Below are 17,959 nucleotides of genomic sequence, written 5' to 3'. Positions count from 1 at the left end.
CTGAGTACCTACTGAAGTCAAGAAAAATTTCACCCTGCCTATGTTCACAAGATACTATGTTGAATGTAATGCAAAGACCGGTTTGCAAAGGAAAGTGCAATCAAGTACAGTGTGCAGTACTTAGGCAGACACATAAAAACCTAAAACATAGTCCAAAATATGAAAGCAAAAACTCTTTTTAAAAAAACATGCATAGGGATATCTGGGTGGCTCAGTTGGTTAAGTGTCTGCCTTCAGCTCAGGTCATAATCAGGGTCCTGGGTTCGAGTCCCGCATTGGGGTCCTTGTTCAGAAGGGAGCCTGCTTTTCCCTCTGCCTGCCACGCCCCCTGCTTGTGCTCTCTCTCTGACAGATAAAAAAATAAAATCTTTTTTTAAAAATGCCTAATTTGTACCTAATTTAAATCAAGAGCAGGATAAGGGCTAGGGAAGGGAGGATGTGCATTGTGTGAAAGGCTTTCCCTGGGGAGGTTTGGGTCCAAGTCTGTGCTGGTGAGGTTCATAGGAATACTCTTCTAAAACCCTGCTTCCCAATATTTCTATTCAAATGAAATCAGGTTACAAAGAGTATTAAAAGTGATCTTCTTGGGCAAATAAGTCACATAAGTGTAATAAAGTATCTGCCTTGAGTATTATTTAACAATGGCTAGTCTGGCCACTTTCTTCTCTCTTCAGTTTGCTTCTCTGAGTCATTGTTTCATCAGCTAGTCCCCTCAAAGATTCCCTATGGATTTCTCCAATTTACTACATTTATTTTTAATTTAATAGACTATTTTGGTCTTTTTCAGATTATGACTTCCATGTGTTTTTTGCTGTTAAAAATATTCTTTGATGGAGGAAAAAGGAAAACTGGAGGATGGTTGACATTCTTAACCTGGAAAAATTGGAATTTTTCCTACACCAAGAAAACAGAATGTGTGGGAACCAGTGAACTAGTGGTTGCTAAGGTCCTTTAGGCTCTGGTTATGTGAAAGGTATGAGAACTGAAGCCAGAGAAACTAAAGGTCACATCCTAGGCCAAACTAGATCCCACATCTTTATAAAGCTCTAACCTATTGTCACATCAGAAGTCACCTTAGAGCAGTGGTTCTCAGCCAGGAGCAATTTTGCCTCCCCGAGGAGACATCTGGCAATATTTGAAGATATTTTGGTTTTTACAACCTCAAAGGTAGGGGGAGGTGGTTTGCTTTTAGCATCTAGTGGGTAAAGTCAGCTAAACATCCTAATGTGCACACAGCCCCCTATAACAATAATCATCCAGTCCAACAGATAAATAATGCAGAGACTGAGAATCTCTGCTTAGCTCTCTCTACTATATAACTAATACTTTATTAACTTAATCATGTATGAATTCAAATTTCATCAAAGGAGACAAACATTAGGGAAATCTGAATCACAGAAAGATATGTGGCCTAAGATTACTTTGGTAGGCAATGATACTACAGTACCAAGACTTCTACTCTCCAGTTTTACCTACACAGTCACAGTCTATGTCTGAAATTCAAAATCCTATCTTCATTAGGTATCATATTTCAGTGGCTTAAAAAGCATATATGGAGAAAGGCTTTGGAACAAGACAATCCTATACTCAAATTCTAGCTCTAACAACTTACTGGCTATAAATAAGACCTTAGGAATGTCCCTCAAGCTTACTAGGATTCTATTTCTTCACTATAATATGAGATTAATAATATCCTCCTCACAGAGTTGTTTTAAGGATTAAATGAAAAATGTATTTAAAACACTGAGCACATTTGTCTAGAATATAATAAATACTAAATACTGTGTTTAATTTGAAGGGGGACTGTAGCTAAGAGGTGGACTTTTGAAAATCTGTTCTGCTACTTACTGTAAAATTTGAACAAGTTATTTCATGACTTTGAGCCTCAATTTCCTCACCTATGAAATGGAGCTAATATCATCCTTCTCATGGGAGAGTGATGATAGCCAATAAGATAAAGTTTGTAAAGCACCCAGCATACTTGGAACTCAGAAAGTGTTCAACATACAGAACTATTTGGATTACTAAAGTGGGCCCAATAAAACCCAATCACATTTTCCACATACAAAAGCTCTCCCATTTACATCCTGAACTATATTTTGTCTAATTTTGTGCCATTGGGCCTGGTTAGAGAAGTAGTTGTTACATTTCTCTTAAAATCTTTTCATAGCTAGGAAATACACCTCTCTTCCTAGTCCTCTCTCAATCAGGAAGGTTTTTTGTTTGTTTACACCTTAAATATATACAATTTTTGTTTGTCAATTATACCTCAATAAAAGGAAAGGTTTTTTTACTTGATCTTTTTGGTATGAATAATTTTACATAGGATGTATTTTTACTCTGTTTTCACATTAAATTGTAATTGCCTAGAAGGCCTGAGCAACAAACCTAATATTTTTTGCACAACAAAGTCTCTGAGCTATATCCTAGCCCCACTAGCAATGTTACCAAGATATCAATATCAGAAAACTCACCTCTTGGCAGGACCATACTGTGCTTAGAGTGACTAGAGGCTTCAAACAACTCTGTTTCCTAACTTTAATAATCAGTGAATAGCAAAAAAGTGTACTTTTTAGTAGGCAATCTCTCAGTATTCAAAGTTATAGTTAAAATAATTACCTAGAAGAAAAGGGAAACCTATTGACTATGTCTAAAATATCTCAATGTATCATGACAAATTTACAAGTAATTCATAGAATTATTCCATTATTTATGGTCACACTTCTCTTATTTATTTCAAAAGCTAAGTCACTAAAAGTTCAAATCCAACACAAAAAGAGTTTGCTCACCTCTGGAGATTTCTGTATATTCGGGAATACGGCATAGGCAATAAGTGAACTTGAGCCTATAACACTGACAGAGATAAAAGATAATCATTAAAAGAGGACTAGTGGGACTCCCTCATTTTTCCTAATGATTTTTTTTTTTTAGTTAAAAATGAACTCGGTATGTTTAATAAAGCTTGGTATTGCCAAAAATCGCAGTACAAACATCAAGTCACACGCCCACACGACAGAATTCCATTTACAAAATGTCCCTCGGGAGGCCTCCTCCGGCTGCGCCCAAGAGAACCCAACCCAGGCCTGCAGTCTAGGGGGGCAGAGGAGGCAAGGAGGGGAGCAGCCTAATGATTTTTTATAGCTTTACTGATATATAATGGATGTAAAATAAACTGCACATTTTTCTAAAATATGGAATGCTTCATGAATGTGTGTCATCTTTGCATAGGGGCCATGCTAATCTTCTCTGTATCATTCCTACTGATTTTGCAAATCAATCCTGTTGACCAAGTCCTTTGATTTTCAGATATAATTCCTCAATCTGTTTTTTTGTTATTGTTGATGTTACATTTTATTAATCAGAAAATATCAACATGGTAAAGAACAGCATTTCTCCCTAAAGAGTAAAAGCAAATACCCAGGGGGAAAATGCAGAAAACTTTAGAATTCTACAGCTTTGCTTCTACTACTTCAAACAGTCATAGTACATGAGATTAAATAAATTTACCTCAGAGTAGCCATAACAAATTGTATCCACTGTATTGCAGAAAAAACCTAAATAAAACAAGAGAATAAAATTAAAACTTTTACATTTAATATCCAACCTTACTCCAATTTCACTGTTTATTAACTGTGCAGAGCACAAAGTCTTCAGTGTCTAATCAAAATACCCTACAAGTCTGAGAAGGAGCAGAAAGGCCTCTGGAAAGGCAAGGTGGATCCTTGTGTCCTCTCTTATTGCTCCACCTCTGGAAACAGTAAGATAAAAAGAATAGAGAGGTGGACAGAAAATGACTAAATGAAAAAAGAGTTGGATGAGAAGATTTAAAAAGGAAAGAATAAAATTAAGACGACACAGGAAAAGTTAAGTTTTGAGAGAGAATAGACAGATGTGTGAAAAGAATGGGTAAAAGGAAAGGTAAACAAATACTAAATAAAGTCGGCTGAGAGCTAGAGAAAAAATAGAATAGTAGGCAATAAAGAAATAGGAAGAAGTAGTAAAGAGATACTGCAAGTGAAAAATACAGAACAAGGAGGAAGAAAGGGGGAGCAAAAAGAAAGGGACAATTTATAATCTCACCAAGTCCCAACTGTCCTCCAGAATGCTAGCCCCCAGCAGGAAGGCCATAGGGACTTCGGCCCCAGCTATGCTTAAACAGCCCAACCCTTCTCAGGTTCTGAATCTTGAAGCACTGAACAAGTGGCTCCACCCCTAGCCCAGCTGGGCCCCTCCCTACCAATACTGCCCTGTATCTTGAAAACAAGGAAAGAAGGTGGGGACAAGTGGAGGAGAAAGCCAAGCAGAAAGAACAAAAATAGAAAGAGCAGGTGACAAGGAAACAAAGTCCTAAAAAGCATTAGGAATTGTAAGAAGAGGAAGAGACAGGAATAATAAAAAATAGAGAGAATGGTGAAAAGATAAATAGAGCTGCAAGAGAGAAGTGGAACAGAAAAAAGGGAGAAAAAAATAAGTAAGAAAGAAGGTCTGCTTAAAACTTGCCCCATTTAGGGACAAAAGCCTGTGATGGAAAAGAGAGACTGCATATTAAACAATCAGTAAATTTTTAGTAATACCAAGAAAAGCCGTGAAGAGAAGGTGTTGTTAATATCTCATATTTAATAGTAACATCTGAAATATTCTGTACCAAAAATTCCCACCAGAAATATATTAAATTACATGATTCATTTAATATACTTATGTTTATATAACCACTCTGTATAAAGCATTGTGCTACAGAAGATACAAGTAAGAGACAGACCCAGACTTCCAGGAGCTTATAACATAGTAGGAAAAATGGACTGAATACCAGAATCTCAAATTATCTGCATACAAAAAAATATACACTGCCTATCATTTGAACAATATTCGGAAGAACTGGTGAAATTTGGACAAAGACTATGGTAAGGAGAAAGCAGAAGGAAAAACATTTCATTTCATTTATTTTTTTAAAGATTTTATTTATTTATTTGACAGAGAGATAGACAGGAAGAGAGGGAACACAAGCAGGGGGAGTGGGAGAGGGAGGCTCCCCGCAGAGCAGGACGCCGGATGCGGGACTCGATCCCAGGACCCTGGGACCATGACCTGAGCCCAAGGTAGACGCTTAACGACTGAGCCACCCAGGGGCCCAAGAACATTTCATTTATATAACCGTTTATCTTTCATCTAACTATACTTTCATACACTCTACAAATATTTATTGATAACATAAATTGGATCATTTGCATAGGTTCAGTGATTTGGTGATTTAAATATGTGATTCATTTATTCATATGAGGTTAATATACGATTCATTTATTTACCATAGTGTGGAGTAGAAGAAGGGACATCGTTAAGAGGTAGGTTCTGGTGGGAAACTTAAAAGTGGAGGTAGGCTCTAACCACTTTGCTTAGATCATTTGATAAACAGGGGCGCCTGAGTGGCTCAGTCATTAAGCATCTGCTTTCAGCTCAGGACGTGATCCCAGGGTCCTGGGATGGAGCCCTGTGTCGGACTCTCTGCTTGGTGGAAAGGCTGCTTCTCCCTCTCCCATTCCCCCTGCTTGTGTTCCCTCTCCCGCTGTGTCCCTCTGTCAAATAAATAAATAAAATCTTTATTAAAAAATCATTAGATAAACAAATAAAAAACACAAGTAGATTCCTCGTTCAGAAATCCCTACCATAAGGTCTCAGGGAGTGTTCTGAGGCCTCTAAACATATATCTATCTAATAAGGGTGAGAGGACTAATGACAGTCTCACTAAGTGATAAGAGAATGCTTTTGGACAAAGGACTCTTGTTCAGCCAAGAACAAATCTCAGATTGTTCGAGGAACAACCATGCCAAATCAGTCTGCTGCTCTTGACATTAAGAACTTTTCTCTCCTGCCACCTCTTCTAAAATGTCTTATGCCACTGACCAAATTCCTATGTGGGGATTTACCTTTCCATTTTTCTCTCTATTATTAGTACCCTGTTTTTTGTATATTTAGCATCATTCCCCCTTGAAATATCTTTTGAAACATAATCTTCCCATCTTCCTTTTCTGCAAGGGCTAACCCAAGCCCAAATGAATGATACTTATTTTTAGTTTTCTGTTCTTTCACTTAGCTCCTTAGTAAGCTCAGAAACATCACAGCTCACTTAATGTAATGGGTTACTACATTTCATGTATCAATTAAATTAATAGATATTCATTAAACTTCTACCATGAGCAAGTTACTACTGTGGATACAAAGTCAAGAAAGACACCTTCCTAGTAAAATATTTTTTATTTAAGCAAAACTTATACTTAACTCAAATACGATTTCTAGTAATAACATCTACCAACTATCAAGTGCTATCTATGCGTAAGGCTCTATGCTAAGCATTTTAATTGTCAACACAACCTTTGAGGTAAGAAGTAATATTCCCATTTAAAAAAAAAATTTTTTAGTAGACTCTACACCCAATGTGGGGCTTGAACTCACGACCCTAAGGTCAAGAGTTCCATGTTCTACCAACTGAGCTAACCAGGCACCCCAGTAATGTTCCCATTTTTCAGATGAAGAAACTGAGGCTTAAAGAAGTCACTTCTAGTGGTTACAGAGTTATCAAGTGGTTACAAGTTATCAAACTATGACTTCATAGTTTGCACTCTTAACACACACAATATCCTAGTGGAGAACTAGTTAATAGGAACACAGGGAAAGATAATGTTAAAAATTAATGTAACATCAGGGCACCTGAGTGGCTCAGTCAGTTGGGTGTCTGCCTTCAGCTCAGATCATAATCCCAGGGCCCTGGGATTGAGCCCCGCATCGGGCTCCCTGCTCAGCGGAGAGCCTGCTTCTCCCTCTGCCTGCCACTCTATCTGTGCTCTCTCTCTCTCTGTGTCAAATAAATAAATAAAATCTTTTAAAAAAAAAATTAATGTAACATCTGGGACACCAAGGTAGCTCAGTCATTTAAGCATCTGCCTTCAGCTCAGGTCATGATCCTAGGGTCCTGGGATGGAGTCCCACATCAGGTTCCTTGCTCAGTGGAGAGCTTGCTTCTCCCACTGCCTGCAGCTCCCCCGGCCTGCTGCTTGTGCTCTCTCTCTGACAAATAAATAAATAAAGTCTTAAAAAAAAAAAACAACTAATGTGGGGTGCCTGGGTGGCTCAGTGGGTTGAGCATCTGCCTTCGGCTCAAGTCATGATCTCAGGATCCTGGGATCCAGCCCCATGTAGGGCTCCCTGCTCGGTGGGGAGCCTGCTTCTCTTTCCTTCTGCCCCTCCCCCACCCCGTGCTCTCTGTAGCTCTCTCTCTCAAATTGATAAATAAAATCTTTAAAATAAAAAAACTAATGTAACATCAAGGTAGCTCTTTTATTAGGCAATGGCTTCTTAGATATGATAACAAATGCATCAGCAACAAAAGAAAAAACAGATAAATTGGCCTTCTTCAAAATTAAAAACTTTTCTGCTTCAAAGGATACCATCAAGAAAGTGAAGACAAGCCACAGAATGGAAAAAAAATATTTGTAAACCATACACCTAATAATGGACTTATATAGAGAATATATAAAGAACTCCTACAAGGGCACCTGGGTGGCTCAGTCAGTTAAGCCTCTGACTCTTGATTTTGGCTCAGGTCATGATCTCAAGATGATGGGCACCTGGGTGGCTCAGTTGGTTAAGCGACTGCCTTTGGCTCAGGTCATGATCCTGGAGTCCCTGGATCGAGTCCCGCATCGGGATCCCTGCTCAGCGGGGAGTCTGCTTCTCCCACTGACCCTCCCCCCATCTCATGTTCTTTCTCTCTCTCTCTCAAATAAATAAATAAATAAAATCTTTAAAAAAAAAAAGATGATGGGATCAAACCCCACAGCAGGCTCCATGCTCAGCAGGGAGTCTGCTTGAGATTCTCTCTCCCTCTTCCCCCACTCACATGCACACTCTCTAAATAAATAAGTAAATAAATAAATAAAATCTTAAAAAAAAATCTCCTACAATTCAATAATAAAAATACAACCCAATTTAAAAATGGGCAAGGGGCGCCTGGGTAGCTCAGTCATTAAGTGTCTGCCTTCAGCTCAGGTCATGATCCCAGGGTCCTGGGATCGAGCCCCGAATCAGGCTCCCTGCTCCGCAGGAAGCCTGCTTCTCCCTCTCCCACTCCCCCTGCTTGTGTTCCTGCTCTTGCTAGCTCTCTGTCAAATAAATAAATAAAATCTTAAAAAAAAAAGCACAAAGGTTTTAAATAGAAATTTCTGCCCCCAAATAAACAAATGACTAATTACCATAGGAAAAGATGATTAACCTCATAAGCCAGCAGGGAAATACAGATTAAAATCACAATGAGATAATATTTCTCATTTTATTATAGCTATCTCATTTTATTATATATAATATGCTCTTGCTATCTCTCTGTCAAATAAATAAATAAAATCTTTAAAAAAAAGATAGACAATAGCAAGTGTTGCTGAAAATGTGGAAGAATAGAAACTCTTATACACTGCTGGTGAGAATGTAAAATGCTGCAACCACTTTGGCAGTTCCTCAAAAGGTTAAACATATACGATATGACTCAGCTGCGAGGTATAAACTCAGTTCTACTTCTAGGCATATACCTAAGAGAAATTAAACATATGTCCACACAAAAACTTGAACACAAATGTTTATAATGTTGTTATTCCTAAAAGACAAAAGGTAGAAACACAAGTGTCCATCAACTGGTGAATAGATAAATAAAATGTAGTATACCCACATAATGAAATATTCAACAATTAAAAGCAAAGAAGTACTGATGCATTCTACAACATGAAGAACCTTGAAAACATTATGCTAAAGAAGCCAATCACAAAAGACCACATACTGTATGATTCCATTTGTATAAATGTCCAAAACAAGCAAATTTATAGACACATAAAGTAAATTAGTAGTTGCCTAGAACTAGGAAGGTAATCTGGGAGAGAATGGGGAGTGAATACTGATGGGCACAAGATTTCTTTTTAGGGTGACAAAAATATTCCAAAATTAGGCAGTAGCGATGGTTGCACACTTTATGAATATACTAAAACTCATTGAATTGTACACTTTAAGAGGATAAACTGTAAATAGGAAAATTTTATAGGGATACAGTAAATGTCCCTTGCTGAAATTCATGGTGTAATGATTAATGGATAACATGTTTCTGTCTTTCCTACTGAAAAAATAATATTTAGAACAAAAAGTGTAAAACAAACACTGTAAGAGGGAACTGAAGATAAAGATTGTAAGAGAGCACCTGACTGCTCTAAATGAATCCACCACTCCTGGTCTGAACAAATTACACTCTAGGACTTTGATAAAACTTGCAGGTTAACCCAATAAACCATTGAATGAAATCTGAGAGTTTGTGTAAAAAGGGGAAAATTGTTAGAAATTGTAGAAAACTGTAGAAATTTCTAGAAATTATAGAAAACTGGTGATAACTAAATTTTTAATTTTTATAAGGAGAAAGGATGGTGGAATCTGCAAGCCGTAGGTCAAAGATCTCAGTACTCATCCCAAATAAGATTCTAAAATGAACTATCCAAAGGTGTGCTTTTAAACAATTTTAAAAAAAGTAATCTCTAAAAATGGATTTATAAAAAAATCTCCTGTTGAGTTCGTAGGTGTTCAGAATGGTTTGATCCCTATCCAGCTGAATTCCTGAGACCAGATGAAATCCAGGTCTCCTACTCCTCTGCCATCTGCTCCGCCCTCCTGGATTTATAAAAAAATCATGTCAGACTACCCCACTCTCTCTTTGGATAGAATTACCAGACACAGTATATATGGTATTTTGACAAAGAATTTGGTGAGAAATTTCATGATATAAAAATAAGGAGAGACACCTGAGTGGCTCAGCTGGGTGAGTGTCTGATTCTTGGTTTCGGCTTGGGTTGTGATCTCAGGCTCATAAGATCAAGCCCCACCCGCGTCAGGCTCCACGTTCAGCAGGTCTGCTTGGGATTCTCTCTCTTCCTCTCCCTCTGCTCCTCCCCTGCTTACATTCTCCCTCTCTCTCGAATAAATAAATAAAATCTTTAAAAAAAAATGAGGGGTGTCTGAGTGGCTCAGCTGGTTAAGCCTCTGCCTTCAGCTCAGGTCATGATCTTAGGGTCCTGGGATCTAGTCCCGCATTAGGCTCCCTGCTTAGCGGGAAGTCTGCTTCTCCCTCTCCCCCTCCCTCTGCCCCACTCGTGCTCTTTCTCTCTCTCTCTCTCTCTCTCTCTCAAATAAATAAATAAAATCTTAAAAAAAAATGAACTATAGACCAAGTAGAAGTACAATTAAGGGCATTTCTTGCACAAATAAGCCTAAGGGAGCGCTAACTAATTTATAAATATCAACTTAGAAATGACTTCTAGTGGAGTGAATCAGCATTCTGACTTGGCACAGTTCTGTAAAACACTTTCATTACTTGAGAGAAAATACAGTGGGCACATTTATCAAATATGTGTGTGTGCTATTACTGTTGCATAACAACTTTCCACAAATTTAGTGGCTTAAAACACACATTTATCATCTCATGATGACCCACAGCTTCTGTGGGTCACGAGTACAAGAATAGCTTAGTTTAGTTGGATCCTCTGCTTCAGGGCCTCTCACAAGGCTATAATCAAGATATCAACCAGGACTGAGTCTCATCTGAAGGCTCAAATGGGGAAGTGTTCTGCTTTCAAGTTCACAAAGTTGTTGGTCTAATTCAGTTCTTTGAGGGTTGTTGATCTAAGGGCGTAAGTTCCAAACTAATTGTTGGCCAAACACTTCACTCAGTTCTTTGCCACATGGATTTCTGCAAGATGTCTTCCTATCAAAATGGAAGTCAGAACCTTATGTAACAAAATCACTGAAGTGATATTTCATCACCTCTCCTGTATTCTACTGACCATAGATTTTGCCAATAGCCAAGGAGAAAGGATCACATGAGAGGGTAAATACTAAAAGGCAGGGATTATTGGAGACTATCTTAGGGTCTGCCACTGTGTTTTCATCCAATGTATCAGGTACTTTTCCAATTCAGATCATTTATAATAGCTTCCCTCTCTCTGGAATGTTCTTCCACCAGATAATCATATGACCAGCTCCTTCTCATCCTTCAAGTATCAGCTTAAATGTCATTACCTCAGAGATGTAACATTTATCAAATTCCAAAATACCATGTTTGTTTGTGCTGTCTGCTTTCCCCTAGTATACTGTAACCTCCTTGAGGATAGGCAACCTATCTGTCTAACTCACCCCAATATCTTCAGTACCTAAAACAGTACCTAGAATAGGTACTCAGTATTTTCAGTAAATACATTCAGTAAACGTACTCAAGTAGATGACAGACTTAAGATCTAATAAGACCTAAATACTTTATAATAATGAGTTTTATTTAATACAAGTTAATAGAAGTAAATGTAAGTATACTGTCCTTGCATCTAAAGTACCAACTGGACAAAGATTAGGATGAAAAAGTAGCAACATTTTACTTTAGAAATCTAGAGCAGGGGCCCCTGGGTGGCTCAGTCGGTTGAGCGTCTGCCTTCGGCTCAGGTCATGATCCCAGTGTCCTGGGATCCAGCCCTGCATGGGGCTCCCTGCTTGGTGGGGAGCCTGCTTCTCCCTCTCCCACTCCCCTGCTTGTGCTCCCTCACTCACTCTCTAGTAAATAAACTCTTTAAAAAAATCTAGAGCAGTGTCATCCAATAAAAATATGTGTCATGGATGTAATTTAAAAGTTTCTAGTGGGGGTGGCTATGTGGCTCAGTTGGTTAAGTGTCTGCCTTGGGCTCAGGTCATGATCCCAGAGTCCTGGGGTGGAGTCCCACATTGGGCTCCCTGCTTAGCGGGGAGTCTACTTCTCCCTCTGCCCTTCACCCTGCCCATGCTCTCTCTCACTCTCTCTTTCTCTCAAATAAATAAAATCTTTTAAAAAAAACAAATAAAAGTTTCTAGTGACCACATTAAAAAAGCAAAAACAGATGAAATTTTAATAAATTTTACTTAACCTAAATATCCAAATTTTGTCCTTTCAGCATGCAATCAATATAAAAAAATTACTGATATATTTTACATTTGTAATTTTGTACTTTGAAATTCAGTGTGCATTTTACTCTTATAACATCTCAATTCAGAATAGCCACATTTCAAGAGCTCAGTAGCTACGTGTGATATTATAAATGTCATTTTATTTAGACTCCTTAATTTATAACTCGATTTTGGAGGCTCTTGCATTTGGATTTTATCCTGTAAAAATGCCACTATAAATTTCTATAATCAAGCAAATTTCCAAGAAAATAAATGGTATGACATAATAACCATAATAGCTAGTCTTTAAGTGAATATGTACTATATAGCAGATACTGTTGTAAATGCTTTATAACTAGTGTTAACTAATTTAATCTACTCACAATCCTATGAGACAAGTATTATTATTATCCCCATTTTACATGATAACATTGCAATAATACGTTGGCAGTGTGCAGGAAAGATTAAAGGGGGAAGAGATTGGCAAGGGCTAAGTTACTTTTATTTACTTACTTATATCCCACTTTGACCTAGATAGTATTTCAGGTGGCTTTTAAGAGTACTAAAATAAGACAAAATAACATGAATTAAAAGTGGGACAAAAAGAAGAAAAACATCTCTGTTGAAATGATTTGATCCATGGATGTTAAAATCTTATTTTTTTAATGCTACTTCATTGAAAAAAACGATAACAGAAATCCAAAATAAAGTTTCCTACAATCTCATCAGCTAGTCAGAACATTCTTTTTATTGATGTTACTTTAAGTCCTTGTCCCCATACATGTCCAGTTTCTACCTGTTTGTAGTAATTCTATGGCTAGTATTTTATATTCTACATTTTTCTCAACATTATTCCATAATAATTTTATTCTCTTTTGTTAGTCTTATTTTCTTTCTCTCCATTCCTCTGGACTGTAACCAATGCTAAAAGCCTAATGTATTTCTCTACATCTTTCTCTATGCTTGTTAAAATATATCCAGATAGGGACAAAGGACACAGCAGCTCTTTGGGTCGCTGGAAGCATGCACCAAAGAACAGGCAAATGAAAACTGAAACCACCCCTCAGGCGACAGCAACTTCCCTGACAAGACCTCCCACCAACCCAGACCACCCAGATAATTTGAGCTAAACCCCTGAAGGACCTTGGAGTGACACCTGCAATTACCTTTACCTCATTATAATACTAAAATCTCTGCCCAAGGAGGAGCCTCCACCTCATTTACATAACATACAAAGTATGTACAGGCAGGTTTTCTTAAGATGCACACAGGATTTTATGCCCGCCTCTACATACAATGACAAGGCTTCCCTATCTAAATATTCATCCTGGGGCGCCTGGCTGGCTCAGTCGGAAGAGGAGGCAACTCATGAGTTTGAGCCCCGTGTTGAATACAGAGATTACTAAAAAATAAATAAGTAAATAAAAACTAACTATTCATCCTATCTGTAAACAAAAAGCACCCGTTCGCCCTCTCCTGGAGTGAATTCACAGCTTTAGAAGCTATTTCCCATGATTTCCTTATTTGGTGCAAATAAAGTTCTTTGTGCAACAAAAACAAAACCATATCCAAATGCATACATACATAATAGGGGCTGTTATGTTTATGTTATGTTATAGTTGTAGGGTTTTAAAAATGGGATCACTTATTTCTGTACACATTTCTTTTCTCATCTAGTATTTCATGGAAATAGTTCTAACACATTTCATAGCTGTATAACATTCTATACAAGATCCTTTCTCTAGGGGCACCTGGCTTGCTCAGTCAGTAGAGCATGTAACTCTTGGTCTTGGCATCCTGAGTTCAGGCCCCACATTGGGTGTTGAGCCTACTTAAGAAAAAAAAAAAAAAGATCATTTATCCAACACTTACTCTCAGAGACATGTGAGTTCTCCTCAGGTTTTGTTTTTCTTCCTTTTCTTTCCTTTTTTTTTCTTCTGCAAACAATGCTGCAATAAATATCCCTAATCTCTGCACTTATCACCTCCTCCTGTGCTGATGACCTTGCTACTAAAGAATAAATTCCAGAGTGGAATTCTTTTAGTTCTCAAATATTTCAAGTTCTTTCTCACCCTAGAACCTTTACACTTGCTCTTTTCTTTTCCTAAGGTGCTTCCTAACACACACCAACCTGCAATTTCATATTTATTTATAATTATTTAATGTCTTTCTCATCACATGAGTCTAAGTTCCTTGAGAGCTCAATCCTATCCATCCTTTAGGTCTTACCTCAACTTACATATACTTGTTTGTAGAAGTTTCCCATGAACTCCAATCCCAACTGATCCCTCCATCCTATTTTTTCATAGATCTTCAACTTTTCTTTCTAGAAATTATCACAATTTGTAATTATATATTTATTTGTGTGATTATTTAATGCTGGTTTCCCCAACTAGGTCTTGCAGGAAGCACATCTGTTTTGTTCACCAGTGTAACCCTTACCCACAAGAGTGTATGGTGCCTGAAAAATGTACAGTAAATAGTTGTTAAATACTGAAACACTGAAAGAATTTTTTTTAATGTAGAAAGCATTCTTTTTTTTACATTTTATTTGTTTGAGAGAGAGAGTGTGTGTATGCAAGCAGGAGCAGGGAGGAGGGGCAGAGGGAGAGGGAGAAGCAGACTCCCTGCTGAGCAAGGAGCCTGACTTCAGACTTGATCCCAGGACTCCTGGATCATGACCTGAGCTGAAGGCAGACGCTTAACAACTGAGCCACCCAGGTGCCCCTAGTGAAACATTTCATTTAGAAGTCTAGACCTTCTTTCTTCAGTTTGCTGTAATCTACATTCACTGAGTAGAACTTGTATTGATCATTGGGACCCAGTCTGTTCCAGGGTTCTGGGTTATTCTTCCTATACCAACTGACATCTGGATTGCACAATGCCAGGGGCAAGACATACAGCGCTGTTCCAGTACCTGCTGCACCAATAAATATGAAAAGGGGGATTAAGCTTGGATGCTTCTTGGACTGAGGATCTGGCCTAACTTGGCTGTAGCAGAGCCCTCCAGCAGAGCAGAAGTAAAAATGAATATGCAAGGCCTGGAACTAAGTAGTCCCTACCAGAAGGGGCAATTTTTTAAAGGATGGTCAGGGTAGATCTTAGGAAGCTGACATATGAGCAAAGACTTAAGGGTAGTGAAGGAGCCAGCCATATGAATATCTTAAAGAAAAGTTTTAGAGGGAGAAAGCCAGTACAAAGGCCCTGAGGCAAGAACATGCCTTGTACATACAAGGGATAGCAAAGAAGTCAATGAGACTGGGGACACAATGGCTTGATGATGTTAGAAGAAAAAGACTGAAATTTATTAGTTGCTTTAGCAGAACCATGACACTTTTTTCCTCCTCACTCCAGCTCCTACCCTGGGTCATGTGCACACTCATTTTGATGTGGAGAACAAAGGCAAAAGAAATACAGAAACAATTAAACTTCCTTATGACTTTCAGCTCATTGACAAGTACTTGGGACTGGCAGGGTGACCTTCCTCCAGAAACTCAACTGCCTCAATGTTAATGCTTTGCTAGGGGCAAAAGGCAACCTTAGCTTGACATTATCCTAACTTCCAGGATCCCGTTAAGTCCACTTTAACAGATGAAAATCTCTTTGGAAACTTCCTTTATCTCTACCGCCCTAAGATATATGTTAGCAATCCTCCTCCAAACATACGGCCCACTGATATACATCTGAAGGGTCTTATGATTAAGGTTTTACTAGACAGTAATAAATGACCCCTCAAGGTCCTGGAACCCTGCTTCCAAATTCCTTAGAGACTTACACTATCCCTAACCCCCTCCCAACATGAAAGTATATAATCAGTAACTCCTCACAACTCCACTGCAGCTCTTTCTGCCCACAGGTCCTTTCTCTGCACTATAATAAAAACACCTTTTGCACCATAAAATGTCTCAATTCTTTATTGACCATTAGGCTCAACAATCTCGCATCAACTTAACATGCCCTGCCTCTTCCTACCTCTCTACAATTCCCAGCCTTTAGATTTTCCACATGAGTGTCAACTATGGGATTGCATAACTTCCTAAATATGGAGAATTATACCTGGCTTATTTGTGCAGATTGTTGTCAGGGTCCTGAAGCTAAGAATCTAATAATATTATAAAGCAATTGACTGGGACCAGGGCACTACTAAAAGGAAGCACTGAGACAATTATTGTACTGCACTGAATTGTTGCAATTCATTGCAAAAGTACCGATACTTCCCTTCCCTCTCCAACCAATCCTCTTCCTTCACTTTTTTTCAAAACCTACTTCAAAACTATGACTAGAAAGTCATTCCTGATTGGTCATGCTAACTAGGTGTACCCAAAGCACCTACATGTTCAGAAGTGAGTAATTTAAAAAGTCTAAACATCTTATAAAAGGTTCTAAAAACTCTTAATAGCTCCTTATTGAGTACAGGACAAAACAGAAAATTCTTAGTTTGATTTTCAATACTTTCCCCTACCTGGGCTTAAAACTGTCTTACTAACTAGTGTTTTGAGAACTCTCTCCAGCCAAGTCAGTCTTGCCAAACCATCATGCTTATTCTCACTTCTGCTCCCTTTTCATTTGTTCTCCACCTAAAATGTTTTCTTCCAAGGCTTAACTCCATTTCCACTTCCTACACGAAGTCTGCTTCAACCACTTTAGCTCATAATTTTCCCCTCACCTTCTATCATTTGTCTATGTAGCTCATTTTATTTAATAACTTATTAGAGCAAACTCAAAATAAATTTTCCCAAAACCCCCAAAACACATACACACTGACTCTTTCTTTCAAAATTTCTATATAAACTGGTTGTCCATTATAAGATCCTATGATCTTTGATGATTTTATACACCCACACATTAGACATATACAATGGTTAATATGGTGCTAAGCCCCTCATAATGTATATATAATTTATTCTCTTACCTCACACCATTTGTTCATAAGTTTTGTGAATTCTACCCTACAAAATTTCTCAATTCGACCCTTCCCTCTCGTTGTGTGCTACTGCAGGACCCTAACCTCTCTCACCTAGACTACTACAATTGACCCTTAACTAGCCTCCCTGACTTCAACCTTCTCCCTTCTTCTGATCCACTCCCTTGGCTCCTTTTTCTCCCCCCCACTCCCTTCACTCTTAAGTGACAGCAAATCCAACTTCACTCTTCTGGTTAACACCTGTGGTGGCTCCAAACCTTTCAGCTTGATGAGAACCTTTGCAATGCTCCCCGGTTTACCTTTACAGAGTCATCATGTTTTTCCCCTTTCTAGAAATACCCTTCTGTGTTTGCCTTGTAAATGCCTCCTCCTCTTTCACGATCCAGTTCAAAAGTCATTTCCTGTCTTCAACTTTCCCTGACACTCCCGAGCGGGACTAACTGAATTTCCATTTATGTTTTCACAACACTCTATTGGTCTTACTACTATTGCTCTGTCTCCTCCTCCCCAACACTGTGAGTTCCTTCAGTCCAGAGCTCTGTCTCGTTCATCTCTATTCCGTATTCTCGCAGGCAAAACCAGGATCTGGTTTAAACCGTGCTCTGAACAAGTATCTAGGGAATACAATTATTAGGACTTTTTTGTTTTGAAGACCTCCAGGAGCCTAGGACTAGCTGGGCAAGTACTGGGCTTTCAGTAAAGCCTGTTTTTACAGGAACCGGGCGTCTTGCCGCTGAGGCACTCACCAGAGAGCAGGCACTGGGCAGGGTTCAGGGGTGGCCCTGACCCCCATGCTGACGAAAAGACGCGTCTGCGTGACCTACTCGGGTCCTGGCTAAGGGAGCTGGGGGAGTATGACCGACCTCGTGAGGATGGTAACACAGACTTGACAGACTAACCTAAGGTAGTAGCGGGTCCCAATGGACTGCCAGACGGGCCAAAAGCAGGAATAAATGATGGCCAGCCTCGTCATCTTCCAAAAAGTAAAGAGAGCGAACTAATCGCTGCAAGACGCCAGGCACGCGCTTCGAGCCTCTCCTCACGCGGAAGAGG

General features: G+C 38.7%; 1 protein-coding gene and 1 non-coding gene across 7 annotated transcripts in view; both read right to left on the bottom strand.

Annotated features, from left to right (window-relative positions):
* The window catches only part of TMEM116 (transmembrane protein 116), a 95,543-nt gene extending 77,597 nt beyond the window's left edge, over window positions 1–17,946 (bottom strand). For 4 of the 6 annotated variants that reach the window (XM_073881119.1, XM_073881115.1, XM_025889612.2 and 1 more), the window contains exons 1-3: window positions 4,081–4,169; window positions 3,508–3,554; window positions 2,790–2,853 (exon numbers count right to left, since the gene is read on the bottom strand). In XM_073881119.1, the coding sequence (XP_073737220.1) occupies window positions 2,790–2,853; window positions 3,508–3,554; window positions 4,081–4,128 (159 nt within the window). In that variant the 5' untranslated portion in view covers window positions 4,129–4,169. Of the gene's footprint in view, window positions 1–2,789; window positions 2,854–3,507; window positions 3,555–4,080; window positions 4,170–5,303; window positions 5,354–17,805 lie in introns of those variants that run through there. The other 2 variants (XM_073881116.1, XM_073881114.1) reach the window with 2 other exon arrangements.
* LOC112837516 (U6 spliceosomal RNA) lies at window positions 3,186–3,287 on the bottom strand. Its single transcript, XR_003211759.1, has one exon. It is a non-coding gene; the product is annotated as a U6 spliceosomal RNA (small nuclear RNA).
* Window positions 17,947–17,959: the final 13 nt, after the last annotated feature.

The sequence above is a fragment of the Callorhinus ursinus genome, unplaced genomic scaffold, assembly GCF_003265705.2.
Source record: "Callorhinus ursinus isolate GAN/ISIS: 27379988/994484 unplaced genomic scaffold, GSC_fseal_2.0 scaffold41, whole genome shotgun sequence".
Lineage (NCBI taxonomy): Eukaryota > Metazoa > Chordata > Mammalia > Carnivora > Otariidae > Callorhinus > Callorhinus ursinus.
Note: the sequence above shows the minus strand (reverse complement) of the source record. Positions and strands in the feature narration are given on the sequence as shown.